Consider the following 23,055-nt stretch of genomic DNA (forward strand, 5'->3'; position numbering starts at 1 on the left):
GCAAAATCTCATCAACTCCCAGCTTGACTGTTTAGGGCAATCTCCCCACACACTCATATTTGTCAGTCACAGCCTGTCATGATGTGTCTGGTAATTAAGAAATTGTCACATTTACAAATCAGAATATTTTGTGAAAACATGCACAGCACTTGGTGGCTCTGTGTTTTCTGACCCACAGGCTGAGAACCAAAGACTATCTAAGGACTGTTCCTCAGGTGTCTGCAAAAGGTAATGAAGAAACAATGAAATCAACAGGCTTGAACTTGCTCTGCTGACAGCAGCACCTGAACGACCTGACAGGTCAAAAATCTCACTGCAAAGTATGCACAGACTCTGACTTTCAGAGCAAAGAGTCTCTCCTGCTTCGAACATAACAGAGCCATTTCTACAGTCACTTCTTCAAAAGAACACTCCCTCTCAAGAAAATGCAGACAGATAAGATTCTAAGTAATCATTATTATCTTACTTACATGTTTTAAAAGAAAGAAAAACCTACTTTCTTCAGTTAATAAAAGAAAGCCAAATTGAAGAGAAAGATATTTAATTATGGCCTATAATCTTAGAGCCATAGCTAAAGAATCAGAGGAGGAAAAAAAACAGAATAGGTCTTCTCCTGCTCAGTTTTTAAGACCTTCTAAAAGGGAGATTCTCTTACTCACACCTTCACTTCCATATGAATAGGAGTGTTTAGTAATAGGTTGAGTACTACCTCAACTTTCCTTGGCTAACTAAAGAATATGAATATTTTGTATACAGACTCCAATGTCTTCCGTCACAGGTCAATATGTGATAAAGTCATTTGCCTGAAGATAACTCATCTGTTCCCTGCCTTCCACTCAGGGACAAGAAAATCTGATTTTATCCTTTATCCAATACACCAAATGGTACCATATCTGTTGGACTTAATCTCTTCCTACAAGTGTTGCCTGTCTTTTGAGTTATTTCCTGCTTAACATTTGCCCTTGACTTTTCATATCGTGGTAACACTAGAAGACCGACCCATGGAAAAGGCCCACCTGCCTTTAGTGTATTTGTCTTGGAAGAGCTTAGTGAAAATGAGCTCAGTAAGCCAACAGATATGCAAATACTGCCACTCTCTCACACAGAAAACCAGTAGAGGCAGATGTGGCTTCCAACTCCTCTTCCTGATGACGTTATTTAGGTGTGGTACTTAACAAGCCATAATAAAAAACAGAGGGCAATGTTCAACACAGATCTAAGTCACCGAAAATCCTGCCCCAAAGCACTTGCTATACCTATTACAGGTTTTGTTTCTGTTATATTTTTTCAAGTGTTACAATGCAATTTAATTATACAGAAGTTACCAATGCAACATCCCACTGCGTCATCCACAGCAAAAGATGGGCAAACTCATCCACACACTGATCCCCAGTGAAAGAAACCCCATGTATATATTTCTACAGGAAGCTTACTACCTTTTTGATGCAACACTCAAAATGACATATTTTAATAGCTTTATCCTTTGTTACATCCTAGCTGGTACTAGACTTGTATTGTAATACTGCTGCTTTCAAACCATTTAACTGCACTGGAAAATCTCTTTTGCACAGTTTGATAAACTAGCTGCCAAGAATTGCAATTTTTCCAATCTGTATTCTCACAAAGAAATTTCACTCAGCTACAGATTGATGGATGCCTACAAGGTAAAGGTAAATGCTGAGCAAAGAAAGGTTACAGCTTTACAAAGAGGACAAAAATCTAAACCTTGACCTAATGCTCCACACAAACCAGTTACAAGTGTCATGATAACAATTTAATTGCAAAGTACTCTGTTTCTGATGGTTTTAAAGTGTTTTGAAAATTTTCAAGTATTTGATGTGGTAACTCTGAAAAAGGTACATTTTACCACATCCATTTTTTCAGACCTAATAAGCTGTACGGATTAAAAAAAAAAAAAGGGATCATAGGGATCATAGATCTCATATAGTCATTGCTTTTTTTCTGAACTCCATAATCGTGTGGCATGTTTTCAGTTTTTTTCTTTGTGTGGTGCTCTTAATTTCACAAACTGCAAATCAAAGATGGACATTCACATTTTAGCTGACACTTGTGTCTGCCTGGCCTTTGAAATGCCCAGTTAGATGTTCTAAAGCATTCTGCTTTACTGTAATAGGTTAGGAAAACTGTATCAGCAAAGATAATGTAACCTTTTTCTAGGTGCTGCCGTCATCCTGCCAAGAAATGGATGGGCCACCTGAGAATTTTCATACCTCTGCTGACGTGGGAACGTGCGTAACCCAACTCCAGGTTGCCTCCAACCTGGGCAATGGAGCGTGACAGGCCCTGAATTAAAACCTTCCTGAGCTGGTACAACCACATCGCTCAGTGAAGTGCTGCAGAGAGATTCCTTCAGGTCTGGAGCTGTTCATAACCCTCACTGCTCCGAGTTAACACTCACTAACCTGCCAGCACTGCCTTCTTCTAGGGCCGTGCATCACATCGATGCTGTTATATCATTTCTGTTCCCAAATCTGGTTTGGCCAACAGCATCTCCAGGCTCCCTGTCACATGTTGGCCTACCTCAAAACAATGAATTAACCACGACACAGCTGTAGGAAATGGTCACTTTCCTGGCTCACTGATCTGGACTAGTAAAAGGCCTTCTGCTGTCAGCTGTTTCTATATAATGGCTGCCAACAAGAATTTCCATGGTAAAGATAACTTTAAAGACTTGGTGTGGACACCTACATCTAATACTGGACTTCACTCATCAGTGCAAACCTCTGTCATAAGACACCTGAGCCTTCATTTCTTCTACAGTATATTAAAAGCACATGATGTCAGCTGTGACTAAATCTGAAAACTGAAATGTATTTCGAGTCTACTGAGTGTGCTTTATTGCAGTATCAAATGAAACAGGAAAGAAAAGAAGAACAAAAAAAAAAACCCCAAAACATTACATAGAAGACATAGTAGGCATAATTATATGTCTGTAATAGCAATATTGTTTAAAGATCAAAATTACTATAAAGTGAAGGTGGTTTAGGTGACAAGAAAAAAAAAAATCAATTACCTCAAGTAGGTCATTTTGTTCCTTAGTAATTTTTTCTAATTTCTTCAATTCTCTCAAGAGTTTTCTTGCTCTTTTGAAGACTGAGAAAGGTTGCATTTTCATTGCTGGTAGCTGAAGTGCTTCTTCATAGGACTGTATATGAACAATAGTCTTCTGCATGGGACCAACGTGCTCAAGTATAACCTAGCAGGACACAAGACAGATGATGGATGTGATAGTGAGTTAGAAAAAATGAACATCGAAAACTTATACTACTGTCATGAGGTGCAAAAGTTCTCTTTGGTCAGTTTCCCATTCAGGAGGAATATTTTTATCCCCCTATGGGCCATTCACTTAAGAATTGGACTCAGTGATCCCTGGGGGTTCCTTCCAGTTCTCAATATTTTGTGATTCTACGAAGCTTGGAACAAAGAAGTGAAAATCCACAGTGAGGTTGTCTAAAGCAAGACAAAGATACATCTTTCATTTACAATTCTTCTTTTTTCAGTGTATACATACATAAAGTTTGCACAGTGACAAAAAAAAGTCACATTCAGATTAGGTGCTATTTATTAAGCAGGTCATTTCAAAGTAGAGTATTATTGGCAGTGAAAACAGTTAAAAATCTGGTGCAAACCCTTTGATGTCACTCTAGCAAATTCTGGGTTTTGTTGTTTGTCCTGCACACCAGTGGTTTTATGATGGTCCTATAAACAGTGTATCAACATAGCTGAGATGATGAATCGGGATGGAAGTCAGGGAAAACCTGTGAAGGTGGCTTTTCTGAAGACAGCATTTCATACCACAACACCTCAAGTGAATGCACAGTTTACAACCACCTTTATCAGTTTTGGATGAACAGAAATATGCAGTTTCATACCACAAAACTTATTTTATGGAAGACTCAGTGATCTGCTTCAGAAAGACAGAATGGTAATAACCAACACATAACATCTCGGTTCTCCTAAAGAGGTATGAAATCTTACAGAGACCTCATTCAGCTGGGAACTTCAGAGGAAAAAAAAAAACAAACAAACCACCTATGGGCTTTTTAATTACTAACATTTTTGTTAAATTCCCTCTCGAGAAGATTTCATTTTGAAATGCCTCAGTTGGAATAAAGATGCTTATTCTCTCTTTCACAAGCAGTCTGCATCAGGAATTTTTTGTTATTAGCGTATTATCCTGGCTTTGATTTTAAATAAGGAAGTGAACATTATTTTTCAGAAGAAATATTACCTTAGTTTTTCCACACAATGCAGTCATTACAAAATTGTTCTCTGGATAACGAAGCCGCAAAGCTTTGTTATGAGAGTTACAAAGCTACGAGAGGTATGAGGACACTTTTATTCCTCATCTGCAAATGCCTTTTGCCTATCAGTCAGGTAACACTGTGGACTGCATGTGTTATGAAATAAAAGATACTATAATACTTTGCTTTATGCAGAGACGTGAAAAAACATCTGGCCAATGTATCTTTGCAGTGAAGTCCCTGCACAGTTTTATGGTAAGTCACTTCAGCCTACATTTCCAGAAACATCTGCTAAAGTTTGTCCATTTTTGAAAAAATAGGGCCTCATTTTCCAAATTTCAGATTACTGTTTCATGCCAAGTAGAGTGGTGCGCAGCAAGGGTATCTGAAAATTAGGCCGTAAACTTCCCAAAAAGTGGAGATCCTCAAATATGGCAGCTATGTCTGACAACATGTGCTTAAGTTACACATTCAAGTTCTCCGTGGGCGTGTTCTCAAGTGTGCTTTAATTTTAAATGCTTTGTTCAAAACATGACTGTGCTCCTTGAAAGGGTCTCTCAACAGTCTCTCCTTAGGGTTTACATTGATCAGATGTCTTGGATGCAAACTGAATTCCTTTCTAATGAAACTAAAGCAGGTGATACTCTCCAGAAGAGCTTTTGAAGACACCCAGCTACTAATGGATGCCCATTCTACAGGATCAGTCCGAAGTAAGCCCCAAGACACATACAACACAGATACCAAGTCCTCTGCACCAACTGTTTTGCCCTACCAATGTGCTCCTTTTGGATTTTAGAGTACTTGCTACTGTAGAAACATGCAGCAGAAACCATGTCTGAAATAATACTTTCAATCTTTAATCCCAGAGTTAAAATTTGTGTCATGCTAGCATTTCAAGATCACATACTAAAAACTTGTTCATGGTGGTTTGCAGTCACTAACATCCTTATGCTTCTGAAACCATACTTACACTAACTTCTGCATACATATACAGGGGAAAAAAGCCCATATAGAAGTTTTTACAGACCTGTCCATGTTTAAGTTGGTCTTTAGGAGAAAATTCTAACAGATCGTCTGATGACAGGATTGTCTTCATTTCTGCAACATCCTTCTCAAACACTTTCACATGAGATTCAATGGCATCCAATTCCTAGATTTTGGGAACAGAGAGAGTATTTGTAGACTGTACAAATACCACAACCAACTTGCATTTCTGCCTTTAACTTACATTTAAAAAGAAACACTGAAAAACAAGTTCAGCATTTGCAGGATATGTTAATGGATGCTTGCAATCAAAAGGTTAGTTACTATAAATTACTCATCATCATAACTTCTGAAGGAATTAAGTATTCGAGATCACCTGGTCTGTTTTAAATCCTGAATACAGAACTGATAGATCCTGGAAAAGTCACATTATAAATTACCAGTAGTGAGAAGACAGTTTTCCAGTGGTGACAGATAGCAGCATAGGAAACTACTCTAATTACACTATTGCAGTTTCCTGTGCAGAGTCTTACAGCAAATGAATCACATACAGTAGAGCTACTTGTGAATTCTTACAGAGTCACAGAATAGATCAGGTTGGAAGGGACCTCAGGAGGTCTCTGGTGCCTGTCAAAGCAGGTCACTTGGGGCCTGATCCTGCTGAGATTTGAGTATCTCCTGGGATGGACATGTTACCCCACCTATGGGCCCCGATTAAATGTCTGACCAATCTCACTGCAGAAAAAATCCTTCCTAGATGTAGTTTCCTTTGTTATACTTTAGGTCTGCTCATCTTTTCTCTGCACACCGCAAGAAGAGTCTGGCCCTGTCCTGTCTATAGTCTTCATTTACATAGCAGCAGACACCAGTAATATCCACCCCCCCACCCCCAAGCTGCCTCTTCTCTGGGCTGAACCAACCCAGGTTCCCAGCCTTTCCTCCTACACCTTGTGCTAATCCTGAACTTTACAGCTTAATTAGTTACCAAATGCCTTCTGATGGTTTGTTTCCAGACAATTAATTTCCTTGCTTGGCACAACCACTAAACCCTTTTCCCTATGCAGGTAACATAATTCATATTTCATAACTTATCATGAAGCTCTGATAAAAGACACTGATGGGTCACCCAGACTTACATCAGCCACATGCAGGATCTGTGGAAGAATGTCTGCTATCTCATGCTGTAAAGTTGCTACTTGGTCATCTATTTCATGCAGCTGTTGCATTACACTACTGGTTTCAAAGACTGGTGTCAGCTCCTCCAGCTCCACGTAAACACCGTGCAGAACATTTTGCTTTTGCTCCGAGTCTTCCAAAGCCATCTGGGGACAAAATAAGAGTTTAGTTTGATCCATCAGTGGTGAGCATTAGCACTTTGACAATATAGATACGTTCAACATCTGAAAGGATTCATATTTCATGAGTGTCAACGGTAACTATTTTTCACTCAAAGGATTTACTGAAAGTGGTAAATTATTTATGTCAGCAAGACTTAAGAATGGAAAATTGCATCTCTACAGAGCAACTAGTTCTGACAGGGCCACATATCTGCATCAACACTTACCTGCAGGTCATCAGTATGCTTGCGTAAGCTTTTTGCAGAGTCACTTTGAACATCTGTTCTTAGCAAACAGTTGGTGCTTTCTATCCAATCTTTCACATTCTTCAAGAGTTCATCATATTCTTCCATCTTGTTGGCAGCCTAGGAAATGACAGGATTTAACAGAAAGGCACAAATGAATTGCTGTTCACTGTGTAGGATAAATGCATCTGTGGACAAGACTAAAAGAAAACAGGATGTGTTTTCATTGTGGCCAATTAAATTAGTATGGTGAAATAAAAATCACTATTTTTCTGAAACAGTTTCGTGATTTCAGGCTATCTCCTCTAATCAAAGGTAATTTTGGTGCTTACATGCTTACATTTCATGGAGGCATTGCTGCAATTTATATGGCAACGTTGCTTTAATAGACAGCCCATTAGCAGAGAAACAAAGAACCATCTTTGCACCCACTGAGGGGTGTGAATTCCCCACACTAACCCCCACCAACCACGGTGCAGACCCACCAGTCCTTTGGGGTAGCAGCTGGACGCAAGTTTGCCACTCCAAAAACTCCAGCTATAATATGCCAATGCACTTACAGCAGGCTTGTGACTCTTTACTTATTTGTCAGCCTCTGATGTTTTATGCAAAGCCTTCACTCTCTTTTTTTTTTTTTTATGAGATGTGATTTTTAAAGAACTTTTACACTTGCATCTACCTTGTTTAAAATGGCAGTTCTGCGCTCTGCAAGCTGTGAGACCTGCTGGTAATGCTGAAGGGGGGTCACCAAGATATCCATCAACTCCTGTGCATGGCAGGAATTCTGCTCCACTATATCTTGCACTTCTGCATCCAGTTCATTGAGTTTGTAATGCCAAAGGTCCAGCATATCCCAGATTTGCTGCACATGGCGAAAAAGGAAGTGAAATATAAGGTCAGACTCAAAGATAACAGCAGTGTTATTTATTCTTCACGTGGGGCATGTGGAATTGCAAAGATTTCAGAACTGATATGCTGAGAACAGAACACTCTGCATCTACTGGACTGATTCACAGTTGAAAAAACGATGTCTTTTCCTGTGAGAAAGAATTGGTAAATATTCACCAGCTAAATGTTTGTTTGTACTTCTCTTTCTACAGACATAAAATGAATGGAAGACCACTTTTTGCTAAACCAGGCTCTGTAGAAACAACCAATAATCTTTCAACACAGATTTTTTTCTATTCACAAGATTACCTTCTGAACTTCTTTGGCTTTGGCAATGTTTTCACTCTTCTGTTGCAACATCTTTTCAATAGCTTGCAGGCCATTGTTAATAGTTTCTGCTTTGCTTTTCAGCACGTACTGAGGAGAGTTCTGCAAGATTTCAGAGCTAACCTGTCAGAGCAAAGAGAAAATGATAGGGGAGATTACAAAGATCTGCTTGTTTCTGTGCACCACCTCACCAAAAATATTCAAATTCTTTTTACGTTTCTCTTGACAAGTCACTTAAAAACACAGGAGTGGAATCACATTTGCAGGGAGAAGCATCGACATGAGCAGGTTCAATGTCTACATGGTGTTCAATAATTCCTTCCATTAAAAAATTACTGCCTCAGAAAGGCAATCCCTGAGGAAACAAGCAATGAGACACTGCAGCTCCCTGGGTGCTTTGCTTCAGCTGCCCCTGTTCTCATCCCTAACAGAGGCTGATGATGCTGCATTGTGGAAAGGGTCACATTTAGATTTATGCTGTAAGAACCCCAGAATGACACCTTCATGTCTCAGCTGACTGCTATGACTTCCATGTAACAAGTAAGGGAATATGAAAGTGCATCAACGTACAGCGAATTTCTAAGTATAAACTTAGAGATTTATCACTGAAATAAAAAGCTCTGAGCACCATGAAGTATATGATGGAACTTAATTTCACTCCATAGAAATGAAAAATTGGTACACTGGAGGGCCTGATTTTCTATGTAAAGAAAAAAACTCTCTTCAGTAAGATACCAGGTTACTATGGACCAGATGAGGTGCAGGGAGTGAGAAAGTCCTTGCTTTTAGCCCAGAGCAACATTTTTCCTTACTAAACCCTGCTAGCTGCTAGGGTCAGCCAAGCACCAGGAAACTGTTAAATTGGGGTAAATTCTTTGTGTGCTGCAGCCCTAGGATTTAGGGGGCATGTGCAAACTGGACAGTTTAATGCTGCCTTGATGAAAAAGATTTTTAGTTTAGTAGTTATTCTAGTTTAAAGTTCCTAATACCGAAATACTTTATCCATGTTGTGGGAAGAGGACTTGATATAACTTTTAGTTAATAAATTTATCATCCATTTTTATTTATCAATGTTATTAACATTATTTATAGATGCCAACATAAGACCACTATACGAGTAGCCACAGTAAAACGTTGTATTGACAAAATTGCATTAATCAAATTAAATATATAGCAAAAAGAACTACAGTGCTCCTCTCAAATGCTCATACTTATACAAAAGGAGTTATGAAGTCCAGTCTGTACTTAGTGCCTAAGATTCCTTGGAAAAAGGAATTCAGATTGTAATCACTAAACACTTGACCATTATCCTGACCAAACATGAAAAATTATTAATCGTTGTAGTGCCAGTTTCCAAAATAGAAGAGAATCATGTATAAGTGATGTGACACAGCTGGAAATGAGAAAGCAGATCAAGCACCGACTTATATATTTCCTCAGGAAAAAATGCTGCACCTGTCAGTGCTCTGGTCATCAGCAGGGCAGGATTTTAATTTCAAAACTTCTTACTGGGATAAATTAATTATTTATGGCATCAAAAGTACAATTTATTTACACTGTTTGGTTAGCAGAGTTAGAAGAAAGCAGAATGCCATTAAAATATGATGAGTTAACTCAATTTAACACATGATGGTATGTTCTAATACATAACTAAACTGACCTCCAGTTGCACTACGATTTCTTTTGTTTCCTAAATGCATTTTGAAAAATTCCAAGACAGTTTATATTGTTTTCCAATACCTAAATGTGAAAAGCAAATGTTATCTAGCTTCCAGGACCAGTTCTTTCACTCCAACATGTAATGTGTGTAACGTGTGTACATTGGGATAATCTTGTAGCTCGGTAAATGAAACCGTAAACAACAACCCCACCCCCCAAACATAAATACTGTGTTACTTCTCCTCTCTCCTATCCAGTTGTTACTTCTGAAAAGACGGTTCCATTTTGAAACGGAAAACATAAAGTTAACCAAATTAGAACTAATAAGCTGTAGTTAATATGCTGCTAATATAATGCCACATAAAATGAATGAATAATCTGACAGACACTAACAAGTAACTGGATTTCAAAACTGTTTTATTAAACCTTCAATTTTTATCAAATTAACTGAAATTTAGCCTTTAAAATTAGCATTAAACATAATTATTTCTGAAATATAAGAACCGAAATATTTTATTTTCTTTTAAAAGGTAATATAAATGAATCTTTAAAAATGGTAATAATAATAATACCAGTTTAAAATTTGATCCCAAACTTAAAGTATTACTCCATTTTCCTTAATTTTGCTCACATTTAACTGTTTATATCCTCTACAGATAGAAAAAAATGCAAAGAAACCACCAAAAAACACCAGTGCAATGTTATTTAGTTATTTAAATTCCCTGCCTGTTTTTAAAGGAAGGCAACCACATCCCAAGGGATGGTAACAAGAACTGTGCCATGATACCCTACTGTGTGTGCAAATTACATTAAAAAATCCTGTTTCAAAGTCCTTTTTTAACCCAGTTTTGAAAATACATTCTCAGTTAAGCTATGCAAACTTCCCAATCAACTTTGACTAATAGTTCACAGTTGAAAAATCAGACTGGATAGAAGACAGAATCCATATCGTATTAAAACTTTATTGCTAGAGGTTCTGCCATGTCCAATTTTAATAGAGAACAAAAATATTATATTCAGACAGCCTACTGTAAGGATATTCTAAAAGGAGACAGTTAGCATGAGGAATCTTTCCTCATGCATAAATTTTCACTGAGGGGAAAATGCAAACAAAACCAATCAATGTTTCAAGTTGAAATTTATAGTTACAACATTCATCAAATACTGCTGTACTTATTTATACATTGCTAAAAGGTAAGTCTGAAAATTACATCAACAGTTACCTTCTCTTCTAGGTCATGCAGTACTTTCTTGCAGTCCTCCAGCTGTGTCTCGATCTCTGCAGGAACTATTGTATACATTTCAGAATACTTGATCCGGAGTTTCTCCATGATATCCTGTAGAGCTTGACTTTCTTTACTGATCACACTCTGAAGCTCCTACAAAATTAAGAATAAGTAACTTCAGCAGTTTTACCCAGTTTTTACTCAGGTAAACACATATACATGGTGCGTTTTATAATTCCTACAATGACTATGGTTTGGAAAAGTTGTTTTTGGGATAGCAAACCTAATTTGACTACCTCTGCAAGCAGATGAACTTTAAGAAATACTCACTCATTTGATCAAATGATGCTTTTCAATCTGTAAGAATTAAATAAACTTGATACTACTCCACATTGGGCAACTGACGCACTGATGCTCATTGACAGGTACGGCAAAGGAACCATTTGAAGTGCCCCTGTGATTAAATGTTAACCTTTGTGCTCCCCCTTTTGCCAAAAGTGCATTTTCTCTTTGAAAGACGTTTAATAGCCAACGTCCACTCCTTCATTATTATAAACAACACAAAGGCCACAAAAAGCAACAGGTTTCAGGCTGAAGTGTCTGCTTTCAGGCAATTACGTAGAGCAGCACAGTGGGCTCCTTTCAGAACAGCCGTTTCCAGTTCTGCATGAAGAATGTAGGTTTTATGAGATAAAAGAAACCTGAACAACTGTCTACAGCCTGTGGCCTAGAAAGAAAATCCGATCTAAGTCCTCTTGCAGAAAGAATGAAGAAATTCATTTGTTTTGGAGGTTTTCTAGAATTTCAAGTTGGAAGGTTCTGTTTGCTTGCTTTATGGTTCCTTTCCCCCAATGCTCACCTGTTTGAGAAACTCAAATGTTAACCCAAGTTATTGGGAAAAATTATCTAAAGCTCCTACCAGGCAATGAAAGACATTAAAATTAACTGCCTTTTCTTCTTCAATCGGGAGTAATGGTAATCCATTAGCTCCTAGTCTTCACTCGGTAAGCTTTTCCCTCACATGAATACAACACACAGAAGAAACATGTAAGAGACTGAGACTGATTTATTTCCTGTCATCCCACAACAACTGAGTGTGATATTAAAAAAACCCCTCAAACCCATGAAACAGCTGTGTGTCTCATTTTCTCACAGAGAAGGCTGCTGTTGTCAAATGGCCCAAGTAAGATTGTGCCAACGTTTACGGGAGCTTATAGATTCCCTGACCTGAATCTGAAAGAATCAGTTACAACACTGATACAAAACAAAGCATGTCTCTGCAAACTGGTGTCTGTATATTAATGCATGTTCACATTTCACGGATTATTTAGCTGGAAAGCAGATGCTACAGATTTTAGAGAAACAAGGTTTTCTTTGGAAGTAAGGGATGAAATTGCTCTGCAGATTTTCGCTTAATGGTATTCGCATTACGTAAAACTAATGAATTTTTCAACCCTTTCAGCTGAATCTTCTCAAAAGGAACAGGCCTGCTGTGACACACTGTTGCAAAGAAATCATATGATGGGATTGCTGCTAACATTTCCTTCTGCCATTGCTGTCAGGAACAAAGACAAGGCCTAGACTCACTTTTGGATGAGTTTTAGGTGCTCAGAGTGTCACAGGTTGAATGTGAGGGACAAGAGCAGGCAAACACCTGCAGTAGAAACATTTACTCTGGATAGAAAGAACTCAGTGGAAAAGCAGACACAACTCTATATTCTAATTCTAAATAATTTTAAATAGAAACCCAGCCCTTTCAGACAATTCCACAGTTTTCACCGTAGTAATGCTGTCTCATGGGTTTTCTGAACTTTCTCTTAAAGATGTAGCTATCATTTCTCTCTTATGCTGACCCTTAGGAAAATACTCCCATCTGTCACCATGGTCTTCGGCTTCTGCACTTTTCCTAGCCCTTTGCCAGCTTTAAGTATCCACCTTCTAAAGAGAAGAAACTGTGGGGCACCCCATTAGTTTTTGCATAAGACTCAGCAAAGATAGCCCAAATTTGTAATAGGCCTTGTTGGCTAGAATAAATAAATGATAAGGTTCTGTAGTTAAGAGATAATTTGATTAAATACAATTAAAAATAAAATTTTGATCAAGATTTAAAAAATTATGATAGCAATATAAACACAATACAGCCAAACTGAAACAAATATAATTAAAAAAATAAATAAACACACATTTGGGGGTGTTAGGAATAATAGCATTTTGTGAAGTCAAGAAATGACAGAAATGCATAGACTGTCACAGAGTGCTGGTGGCAGCTGAAGGGCATGGTCTTGATCACATTTTGATTTCTAAAAATCATTTACCAGGTTAACCTCCAATATGGGACATCAAAGCCAGAGCACCTGAAGTTGCCCTGGCTAGATATGGAGAGGGGGAAAGGGTGAAGGATGTACCCTAAGTAATCTTTCCTAAAAGGATTGCAACTGGCTTGAATTTCATGCAATTCGGAAATACTTCTGTGCCTGCTTACTGACCCACACAGAGGGAAAGGAACACCAACCAAGGACATGGCAGGGCCAGGCATGTTCTGCCAGGTTCATTCTCTTTAACTCAATGTGCATGCACCTTGCCACTAATTTTATCTGGAGCAAGTTCAAGCACCAGCACAAGCCAGAAGATATTCCAAATGTCCACACACAGTAACAGAGCCGATACCAACCTCCAGTTGTTCTGCCTTTCCATCAGCATCTTGCAATAACACAGATGCAGCATTCTGTAATGCATTTGTCACAGCACTTATTTCTTCAGTGACCTTGTTCCTCTCTTGAATCTCAGCTTTCACAGAATCCTTATGGTCTTGAGCCTTTTCATACAACCTATGAAAGATTGCCAGAAAGAACACATTAAGTTTTAGATTCTACACTAAGTAGGAGCAAAGAGCATGTTTAATACAGATATTTTATAGATTTATATCCAGAACCACATTTGTCTGGACTTTAGTAATATTTTCTGTAAAATCTTTGAGTTTATGTCATTTGTTGTCTCAGTTTCTTCAAACTGAGTCTTCAGATATTGGTAAACAAAGTATTTTTGGTAGACCAAATCAGATATATTGGTAGATCAATCAGGCATATTTAAACAGCAAACAGAGGTCAGCTTCTCAGAGTCTGAAGATGCTGGCAAGAGCAGATGTTGTTCACAAAGATTCCCGTGTCCAAAAGCAGGCATAGAGAAGGGCGAGTACAATCACAAATTTGCAAAAAACACTTAGGGCGAATTTTAGACAGTGGCACTCAGAAGAAAGATGCATTGCTGCAAAAAGCCCAAGGTTTGATTTTCCTAGGAGTGGCAGACCCACATGTCTCATTCAAGTTCACAAGAGCTTGGAACCTCCAAAACTGACTATCATTTCTTCTGATTCCTACTGCACTTGAACACAAATTGCAGCCCACAAGTGATATGGCCAGGCTCAGGTCTTCTCCCTAAATAACATCCCCCAACGCCCATGCTGCAGACAGCAGATGTGCTAGATGGAGCATTGGTCTGACCCTGCAGAGCACTCGTCTTTTTAACCGCATTACAGTTTTTATATATTCTTTAATATCCAATAAAATGCTATGCTTATAAATAGTCCTATGTCATATCTTCGACAGAAATTTCACACCACTTACTTTTTGCAGCGATCCTGCATTGCCTTTATCTCACATAAGGCAGGAAGGGCAGCTTCTGCCTCAGTGTTTTCAGATGTATTCAGGATGTTTCTTATCCGGTGAAGAAGTAAGAGCAAGAGGAGCTGTTGTTGGTTGATGTTTTCTTCAAAGGAGTTCACAAAATCTAGTAACTCTACCAGTTCCTCTCTGGTGGCCTTTTCTTTCTCTTTAAGGCTTTCTGGCTGTTCTTCCTGGAGCTTATCGAGAATTATTGTTTCTCGTTCCAGCTAAGTAAACAACCATGTCAAAGCATTAGATAAAGTGTTTTTCTTTTCCATCATCTTAAGTTACATTATTCATTTACTCATACGGGTGACTAAGTAGTGGGAATTACATAGCCAGAGCTTGAACCTCTGAAGGGTGCCAAAACATTTGGGTTTGCTTTGACAAAGCAAATAACCCCATGCAGAGTTGTTCTGGGTTCAGGGAATATGCACTATAAATTTCCTCACCAATTTTGACTCTGGGTTCAAGAAAGGGTGGAGGTAACTGGCTGACCACTGGGTAGTAAAATGATGTTCTGCACTTATCTCAGCCCTTTACAGGCCATTTTACTGACAGCCACATCCCTACCACATTTCCCCAAACTTTCAGACGTTGAGTAACTCACCTCTTCATTGATGAATTTCCATTCCTGCTTTAGTTCTTCACAGTTGATTTCCAGCCCTTTCGCTGCCTCAAGCAAACCCAACCAGTTTTCCCACAGCACTGTTACAATCCTGCCCAGGGCCCTGTCACTTCCTCTGCATAATCTCATCAGCTCTCCAGAGATCTGCCTCAGCTTCACAAGATCCTCTTCAGCCGAGTCAATGTTGGAGACTAAAATCTTATAGGAGAAACAAACACGTAAATAAATAAAAGGCTACAGTCAGAGGTATTAATGAAGTATTCAGTAACATGATTAGGATCCTCTAATTAAAGGGCAATCACTCCACTAAGCTGGTTAAAGACAGTCATGATGAGAGAATTCTGTTGGCTAAGACTACAGAGAAAGATGGGGTAAATAAAATAAAACAAACAGAAGAATAGTGTGCCTGGGTAATTAGGTTCTTGTTACTTCTTTCTGGTTATTTGGAAGGGAAGAGAAATGTGAAGGATTTAGAGACATATAAAATTACAAGTATGAGTACTAAAGGAGAAGACAGCAAAGAAGTTGATTATAACACAGGTCTGGTGGGGAGGCAGCAAGACAGTCGTGAGTGGGGAAACTGGAAATTCTGATTTTCAATTCTGAGGGAAAACAACAGCAATGTTAGAAATCTGATCAGTCCTGGTCCTGCAAAGAAGCAGTAAGGGATCTGACAGAAATGCAACATGAGCTTAAGCACAGATAATGTTTGATTTCTACAGCAGTAAGATGCACTCATTTCACATGGCCTATTATAATCCTTACATAAATATATTCTGTGGTTTTATATATATACATATATAAATACAGGATAAAGAATTTAACTTCTTTCTCCTATGGTATCATTTGGTGTGCATAGCTGCATTAGTTTTGCACAAGCTTTTCAAGTTCTTCAGAGCCTCTCTTACCTTGCTTTCTTCTAAGTGCTCCAACGCTTCTTTATAAGACATTGGAATTTTAGACAAAGACTGTCTAAGCATCTTTTCCAGTTTCTTAAGAGTATCACACACTTTATCTTTGGTTTTTGTGTAGCTTTTGTATTTTTCAAAATACCTGTAAGATACAATTAATTGACCAATTAAAATTTGTTGCTGTTGCTCCTCTCTACAAACATAATGCCCACTAGAATAAAAATTAACATAAAAATGTCTTCTGAACTAGTAGTCCTTACTGTTCTGCAAGTTTTCATCAATTAGCATTTGTTATACGTAAGATATCTTAGAGGTGAAGGTACAAATGTCCCAGAGGTAAATATAGGTATGTATATTCATATTTTCAGCCATGGAGCTGCTCGAATGAATTGTATGTCTTGATCTAAGATTCCATCCTCCTCAGGGATACCCAAAAACTACTTCCCAGTTTGTAACACACATTCTGTTGTTCCTACGACACGTGGTCTGTACAATTCCAACTTTTTTTCTGTATCTTACAATCTCATTTCTATTACCAAAGCATTTATTCATTCATTCCTTTATCTCCCAAACCTTTTCTGTACATGTATCTGAAGACCCTTCAGATTTCTTTTGTACCTCAAGGAAGGAAAATAAAGCCTGTGTCTTGTTTGATCTTTACTTTCTCAAGCCATCCAAAGACATGAATTAGGACTCCACTGAAAACTATTCTAACCTCCACCAGCACTGAACTAGAGACTGTGGAAATGTGTTTTCTTCTGATTCTGGTACCCCATGACCCTCAGTGAAGGCCCGATATGTACTTTTTGGACTATGCAACAAATGACTGCATTGTAAATTCCTAGCAATATGCTTACTGTGTGGTAATTTTCCTTACATTACAATCACATCTGGGAACACCAGGAATGCTTACACTTCTTTCTACTGTATTACCTGGTTCTATCAGAACAGAAACACCACCACATTTATTTTCAGCCATGTTTCTCATAATAAGGTACATAATCTAGGAAGATCTCTTAAACTTACCTATGTTCATCAGCTTCCTTTCTCTGAGCCTTCTTCCTTAATGCCAAACTCTTATTGACCATTTCTGTTAAAGTATTTTCCAGATATACTTTATCTTCTGGTTTTACTAGGCTTTTCAGCTTGGAGTGAAAGTTTTCTACATCAGCCTTTGCAGAGTTGAACTCTTCCTGTTTCCATTGTGGGGTCTGACAGATCTCCTCTGAGCTACAGAGCTCTGCTGCACCAGACTGGATTTGAGCTTCAAAGTCCTCCAGCAATCTGGCAGCCCTCTGAAGGGCCTTGGTATAAAGATCACCAATCTCACATGCCTCCTCCAGAGCACTCTGAAAGAATTATAAAGACAAAGGAACAATCAAGAAAGGCTGCTGTACTCCTCTGGATCACCAGCTGATCTTAGAATTTCACACCTGGCTGTCTTTGAGACCAATACTCCCAGAATTGGCCTGAGGAAGTAAGGGAGGACGTGGCAAATGCACTCTCCTACCTAAGGTAGTCGCAGAGCAGTGCCCTCAACCATAGGACAGGGGTTATGAGGGAACTGCTAATATTGGAAAAGTCCAGAGAGAAGGATGGCAGGGCAGAAGAGGCCCAAGATTCCATCATAGACATGGCAGTATGTTCAGACAAGGAAAGCCCACATGTTGACACTGTATTCTGCTCCAGGGGATATCTCCACTATAACTTGCCAAACTGCTTCTTGCTAAACCCTCTACGTGTATGTATTTCTACACCGAACGTGTGACTTTGTCAGCTCTTGGATTCCTGCAGGGCAGAGAAACTTTGGCACTGTGCTCTCTACACAATACCCAAGCTGTGAAGTACAGCAAACTGGGAAATCTGGCAGCAGGACCATAAATCAACCAAGGGATGCTGAGTGCCTCTTCCTGTTATTAACTACCATCTCATATTTCCTCATTTGTATCCGTTGATCTCTTGGGCAGGCAGGGCACAGGTCTTCTTGACCAGAACACAGTTTCAGAACCTCTTTGCTATCAGTCTTCTGGTTTCCAACATAAACTTATTCACTGACTCTTGTTCCTTATATTAACACTGCACTTTACCTTAAGCAGCCCTTTTCCACTCATGAAGTTTGCCTCCATCCTAATTACACCTCTCAGATAGATTTCTCACTTTCCCTCACCTAACAGGTTGAGCAAATTCAGTTTTATTAACTGTCCTCGACATTCCTCATCCAGACAGAGTCTGTTCCAATTTGAGTGAACCTTTCCTGACAAAAGCACAGAGAATCGAGTCAATCCTCCAGCAATACCTTATCAATGCCTTATATACTTGTGTTAAAGCCTTGGATCTCGGTTGCCTTTCCTTTGTTCAATCTTCCTGAGGCCTGATCACATTGGTTTGACCTGTGCTTTACTCTTCTTGATCATTCCCAACTGGTAAAATTTTCTTTATAGTAGAAACAAGGAACTTGGGTTTTTTTCATCATTGTTACTATTGAAAACATTAACTAAAATCAATCCCAAGAATAATTGCAGGACAACTGCACTCAGTCTCTCTTCAGCTGAATATGTCAACACAACCTTTTCCTTCCTCCTCTTTATCATTGTTTTGTTGTGCTAATCTCCACTGATTGGTTATAATCAAGTGAATACAATTGATTTCTTTGTATCCTTAGTTTCTATCATGATTTCCATCATACCCACCAATGCAGAGATGATCACAGGCCAATTCAGCTATTACAATAAACGAGGATTTAAGTCATGAAAATATAAATGCTACAGTCACAGACACCTGTTCTAATTATTGAGGAAAGATATATGTCAATACCTCACTTTCATTAAATATACTTACAACACGGGTAGCAATGTCTGTCTTCAGTTGTGCTTCATGACCTTGCAGCATCTCTAACTTTGTTTCTATGCCAGCAGCAAGAGATTTTTCTTCTTGATTTTCCCTCTCCTTTTCCATTAGGTGTTTAATAGCAGAAAAATTTGCTTGCACCATATTCTGAATTGCTTCCCATCGCAGCTTTTCATCCTGCATTGTTTTCACATCTATCACAACTGGCTGCTGGAGCTCTGACTGAATATGCTTTATGATGTGGGATATATTTTCTACTTCATTCTGGGTATCTTCCTTGTTTACACTCTGGAGCCCAGAGACCAAGTTTTGAAGAAACTTATTCAATTCTTCAACATCTTTCTCCAGGCTCTTAATTTCTTCTGTCTTAGATTCTTTGAATAGTGTATCAAAGACCTCATTTTTGTTTATTTGATTTGCTGCCTCCTGAGTTAAGCACAAAATTTGTTGAACTGTCTGCAGCAGAATCTTTGCAGATACGACATTCTCAGCAGGAGAAGAGCTAGAGCTATCATTTAGGATGTTAGCTTCTTTTCTTACAGTGGATGTTACAGTCTGGATTTCATTTAGCAATACTTGAATCTTATCCCATTCCCTAACAACATTCTCAAAGTGCATTATCTTTCCTTTAATTTGACTTTTTATTTTAGAAAATTCAGCTTGCAATTCATCCAGCTGCAGTGAGTCCCATTTCAGACCTACACATTCAAAGATTTCTTTGTACTTCATTATTTGTGACAAATCTGCCTGAAGAGCTAATACTTTTTCTTTAAGTGCTTTGCATTTCTCCTTCACTCCCTGCTTGGCATCTACTAATTCATCTTCTTTCAGGTTCATTTCACCATTCTGTAGATCATTAAGACCCTGATGTAGTGAAGCTATTCCTTCAGCAAACTCTCTGTAGACAGCTATCTTTTTTTCCACTTCATGAATTTTACTCTGAATTTGCCTCTGTGTCTTTCTTGCTCTGTTCTTCAGACTTCTTAACTGATCAATCAAAAATAGTTGTTCAGACAGGCTCAGCTCCCCAGCTGTGACCTGACTCTCTTTGCAATGAGATGAGATAAGCCCTTCTATTTCCTGTATGTCCTTTAACATCTCCTTTAAGATGTTTTGTTGGCTGACTAACTCTAAGCACGTGCTGGTTTGGTTCGTGTCAGGCCTGGCAAGCAGCTCAGCATTTCGAAGCTGACAGTGAACTTTGTCTATCTCTGCAATAAGTCTTTGCCTCTCCTCCAGCTGGAGCTCTAGGTGCTGCAATCTTTGAGCAGATTTTAAAACAAGAGCCTTGTATGAATTCTGCAATGTCTGTAAAAGGAAGGTCATATCAGAGACCTCCTCTGGCTCCAAGCTGGGAAGGATGTGTTGGAGCCCATAATCCAGTGACAGAATCACAGGCTCTCTGTTTACAACTTCTGTGCTCATGAGCTGACAAGTTCTGATCTGTGATTTGACATCACTGGGGAAAAGTGCTGCTTTCTGATCAAGGTGGGACAGTGAATCTTTGACCCATGAAATATTTTCTTTCAGCCTCTTCATCATTTCATGTTTCATGAGAGCAGGACCAGTGATCTGAGTATCCCCTTGAGCTTGTTGTGCTGATAAAGCTTCCAATTTGCTCTGCAAATCATGTATAGAGTTCTCCAAAGCCACCTTCTCTTGATCGCTCCAAATTCTTTTCATCTGCAGTTCAATCCTTCTTTTTAATTGAGAAAGTCCATGTTTAATGTCCTGTAGCCCTGTGGTCCAAATTAGAGGGTCTTTGGTTTTTCCTGCAGCTGAGGAATGTAACTCTGCTTGTAAATACTGTTCTTGTATCAGCCTCTGAATATCCTGTGCTTTATTCATAAGCAGGTTAAATTCATCAATTTCTGCCACAACCTGATCGTGTTTCTTTTGCACTGTTTGTTCCACGTGTTGCCACCAGTGCTCCAGTTGCCTCATTTGGCTTTCCGTCAGCACTTTATCCATGCATGTCAAATGCTGAGATAAAATTTCCTGCTGACTTTGTAGCTGGTTTAAGACATCTCTTTCTTTCCTTAAGGACTCTATGCATGCCTTAATTTTCTCCAGAAGAACTGTGTTGTTTGTAGGACCCCTGTCAAAAACATGAGCAGTGTTTAAAAAAAATAAATTCTCCTAAAACATAGACTAGACGCTTTTAAAAACTATTTTCACTTTTTAAAATATAATTCACTCACTTTATTCACTTAATCACCCATATCCCTATGTTCTCTCACAAATTTCCTAATCACCCTTGCAATATCGTTATTTCTTGCTTATCTTTACAGCATTTGTTATTCCCACATATCTCTGCAGAAAAGACATATCCTACTGTATATTCTCTAAAATTTCAGTATATACTAATATAGAATGTAGTCCCCATTTAAAGTTACAACAAATAAAGTTTTTAAAATCAACAATAGTGTTAAGTCATCTCTTTGTGAATTAACAATATTTTATGGTAATTTCTGGTTGACAATGAAGATAAAACTTAGTTATAAAAATATTTAGAAATTTCCATTTGTCCAAGATTAATTTGGAGTAGTTTATATACTCATCTTTTATTTCCAGGAGTATTTTGAAATGCCCATCTAAAAATACATTTAGCAGATTAGATTTTTATTCCATTTTTTCCAATCTCTTTGCTGCAAATTAACAATTTCATAAATTTTAAATATTTTCAAAATATTTTGATACATTATTGGTACAAACTAGTTCTGTGTTTTGAAGACTAATTCACAAAACAGTATATTTTATGTGCATCGTGTCTGAAAGACTTTATTTACCACCACAGAATTCTTCCTATCAAATAAGGTTAGTTTTCAGAGTGAAGACATATATCCCTCAGAAAAGAAATTAGAACTAGTGAGTCCTTAAAGACAAATGAATATTTCACATCTGCCATACTTTTGCAAGAATATTTTAGGATGGATTTTTTTATGGGTTTTTAGCCCAGCAACCATTTCGTTGTTTTGCCTAAAGAATAAAGAGAGCAGATGTTGCTTAAGGATAGCAGAGAACTACCAGAAATGCTTCTGTTTAAGGTTGTTTACAAACATACAGACCTGTAAGCTTTCTCTTGCTACCCAATATTAATGAAGTGGATAAAACATCATATTCTTCTCTGAGCATGGCACAAAATTCAGCCTAGGGCCATATTTGTTGTGCAACCTCCTAACCAAAACCTTCAACTATACTTACATTTTTATGTTATCTTTTTCTGTTGACAAATTTTTCATGGAGGACTGTACAGCAGAAAGATTTTTCTGGTATTCATTAATTAAACAGTACTGTTGTTCCTTCACTGCCTTAACAGCATCTATTTCTTGGAGCAGCCTGTCCCAGCAGGGCACCACAGGCTCCGTGGTTTCCAGCTCTGCTCTGTTTGATCCTGCTGCATTGGGAATCACTTCTTCACTATGGCACAAAGATTTTGCTTTCCACGTTTCCAGCTCATTTTGTAAATCCTACAATCAAGCCCACCACAGAGAGGGGATTAAAGGATGATCTTAAAACACTTTCAGTTTTCAACACAAAATACAGCTAAATACTGATTCACCTACAAACATATGCCTGCTCATCCACATGCAAAGGAGCATGGATGCCTCTGCACATCATGGAAGCACATGTGCAATCCCAGGTCTATCTACTGCTGCACTCAGAAGAGCAGTACAAACTGTGGGATTTACATGGACATACTTGCAGCAAGGCACAGTGTTTGTAGACAAACTGACTAATCGTGCAGTCAAACCTCAGATAAGACTATATGCAACAATTTCGGTTTGCCCAAGAGAATCAGAATTCTGTAAGTGTATCACTGCATTAACAATGAGAATGACATTGCAGTTTCCATACCTCCAGCTCTTTCAGTTGTTCATTTATAAGCACCATATCCAGTTCAGCCACTTCCTTTTTCAGCTCATTGACCTTCTGTTCCTCTTCAAAATATTCAGTGTTTACTTGCACTCCAGGAAATAGTTCCTTCTGGACAACCACTTCTGCCTCTGTGTCCTACAATGCAAAACAGGATTCTTATTTCTGAAGGTCCTAAACCAATAAGTTTTCTGCCTGCA

General features: G+C 38.4%; 1 protein-coding gene across 1 annotated transcript in view; it reads right to left on the bottom strand.

The window, feature by feature from the left end:
* The window catches only part of SYNE2 (spectrin repeat containing nuclear envelope protein 2), a 149,463-nt gene that overhangs the window by 81,853 nt on the left and 44,555 nt on the right, over window positions 1-23,055 (bottom strand). The window contains exons 42-56 of the mRNA XM_027716626.2: window positions 22,838-22,993; window positions 22,184-22,449; window positions 18,971-21,077; window positions 17,159-17,481; window positions 16,130-16,274; window positions 15,204-15,419; window positions 14,555-14,820; window positions 13,603-13,759; window positions 10,929-11,084; window positions 8,029-8,169; window positions 7,511-7,693; window positions 6,814-6,951; window positions 6,386-6,571; window positions 5,293-5,415; window positions 3,035-3,217 (exon numbers count right to left, since the gene is read on the bottom strand). Coding sequence (XP_027572427.2) covers window positions 3,035-3,217; window positions 5,293-5,415; window positions 6,386-6,571; window positions 6,814-6,951; window positions 7,511-7,693; window positions 8,029-8,169; window positions 10,929-11,084; window positions 13,603-13,759; window positions 14,555-14,820; window positions 15,204-15,419; window positions 16,130-16,274; window positions 17,159-17,481; window positions 18,971-21,077; window positions 22,184-22,449; window positions 22,838-22,993 — 4,746 coding nt within the window. The remainder of the gene's footprint in view (window positions 1-3,034; window positions 3,218-5,292; window positions 5,416-6,385; window positions 6,572-6,813; window positions 6,952-7,510; window positions 7,694-8,028; window positions 8,170-10,928; window positions 11,085-13,602; window positions 13,760-14,554; window positions 14,821-15,203; window positions 15,420-16,129; window positions 16,275-17,158; window positions 17,482-18,970; window positions 21,078-22,183; window positions 22,450-22,837; window positions 22,994-23,055) is intronic.

This window comes from Pipra filicauda, unplaced genomic scaffold, assembly GCF_003945595.2.
Source record: "Pipra filicauda isolate LSUMZ 115617 unplaced genomic scaffold, ASM394559v2 scaffold151_size3305965_pilon, whole genome shotgun sequence".
Lineage (NCBI taxonomy): Eukaryota > Metazoa > Chordata > Aves > Passeriformes > Pipridae > Pipra > Pipra filicauda.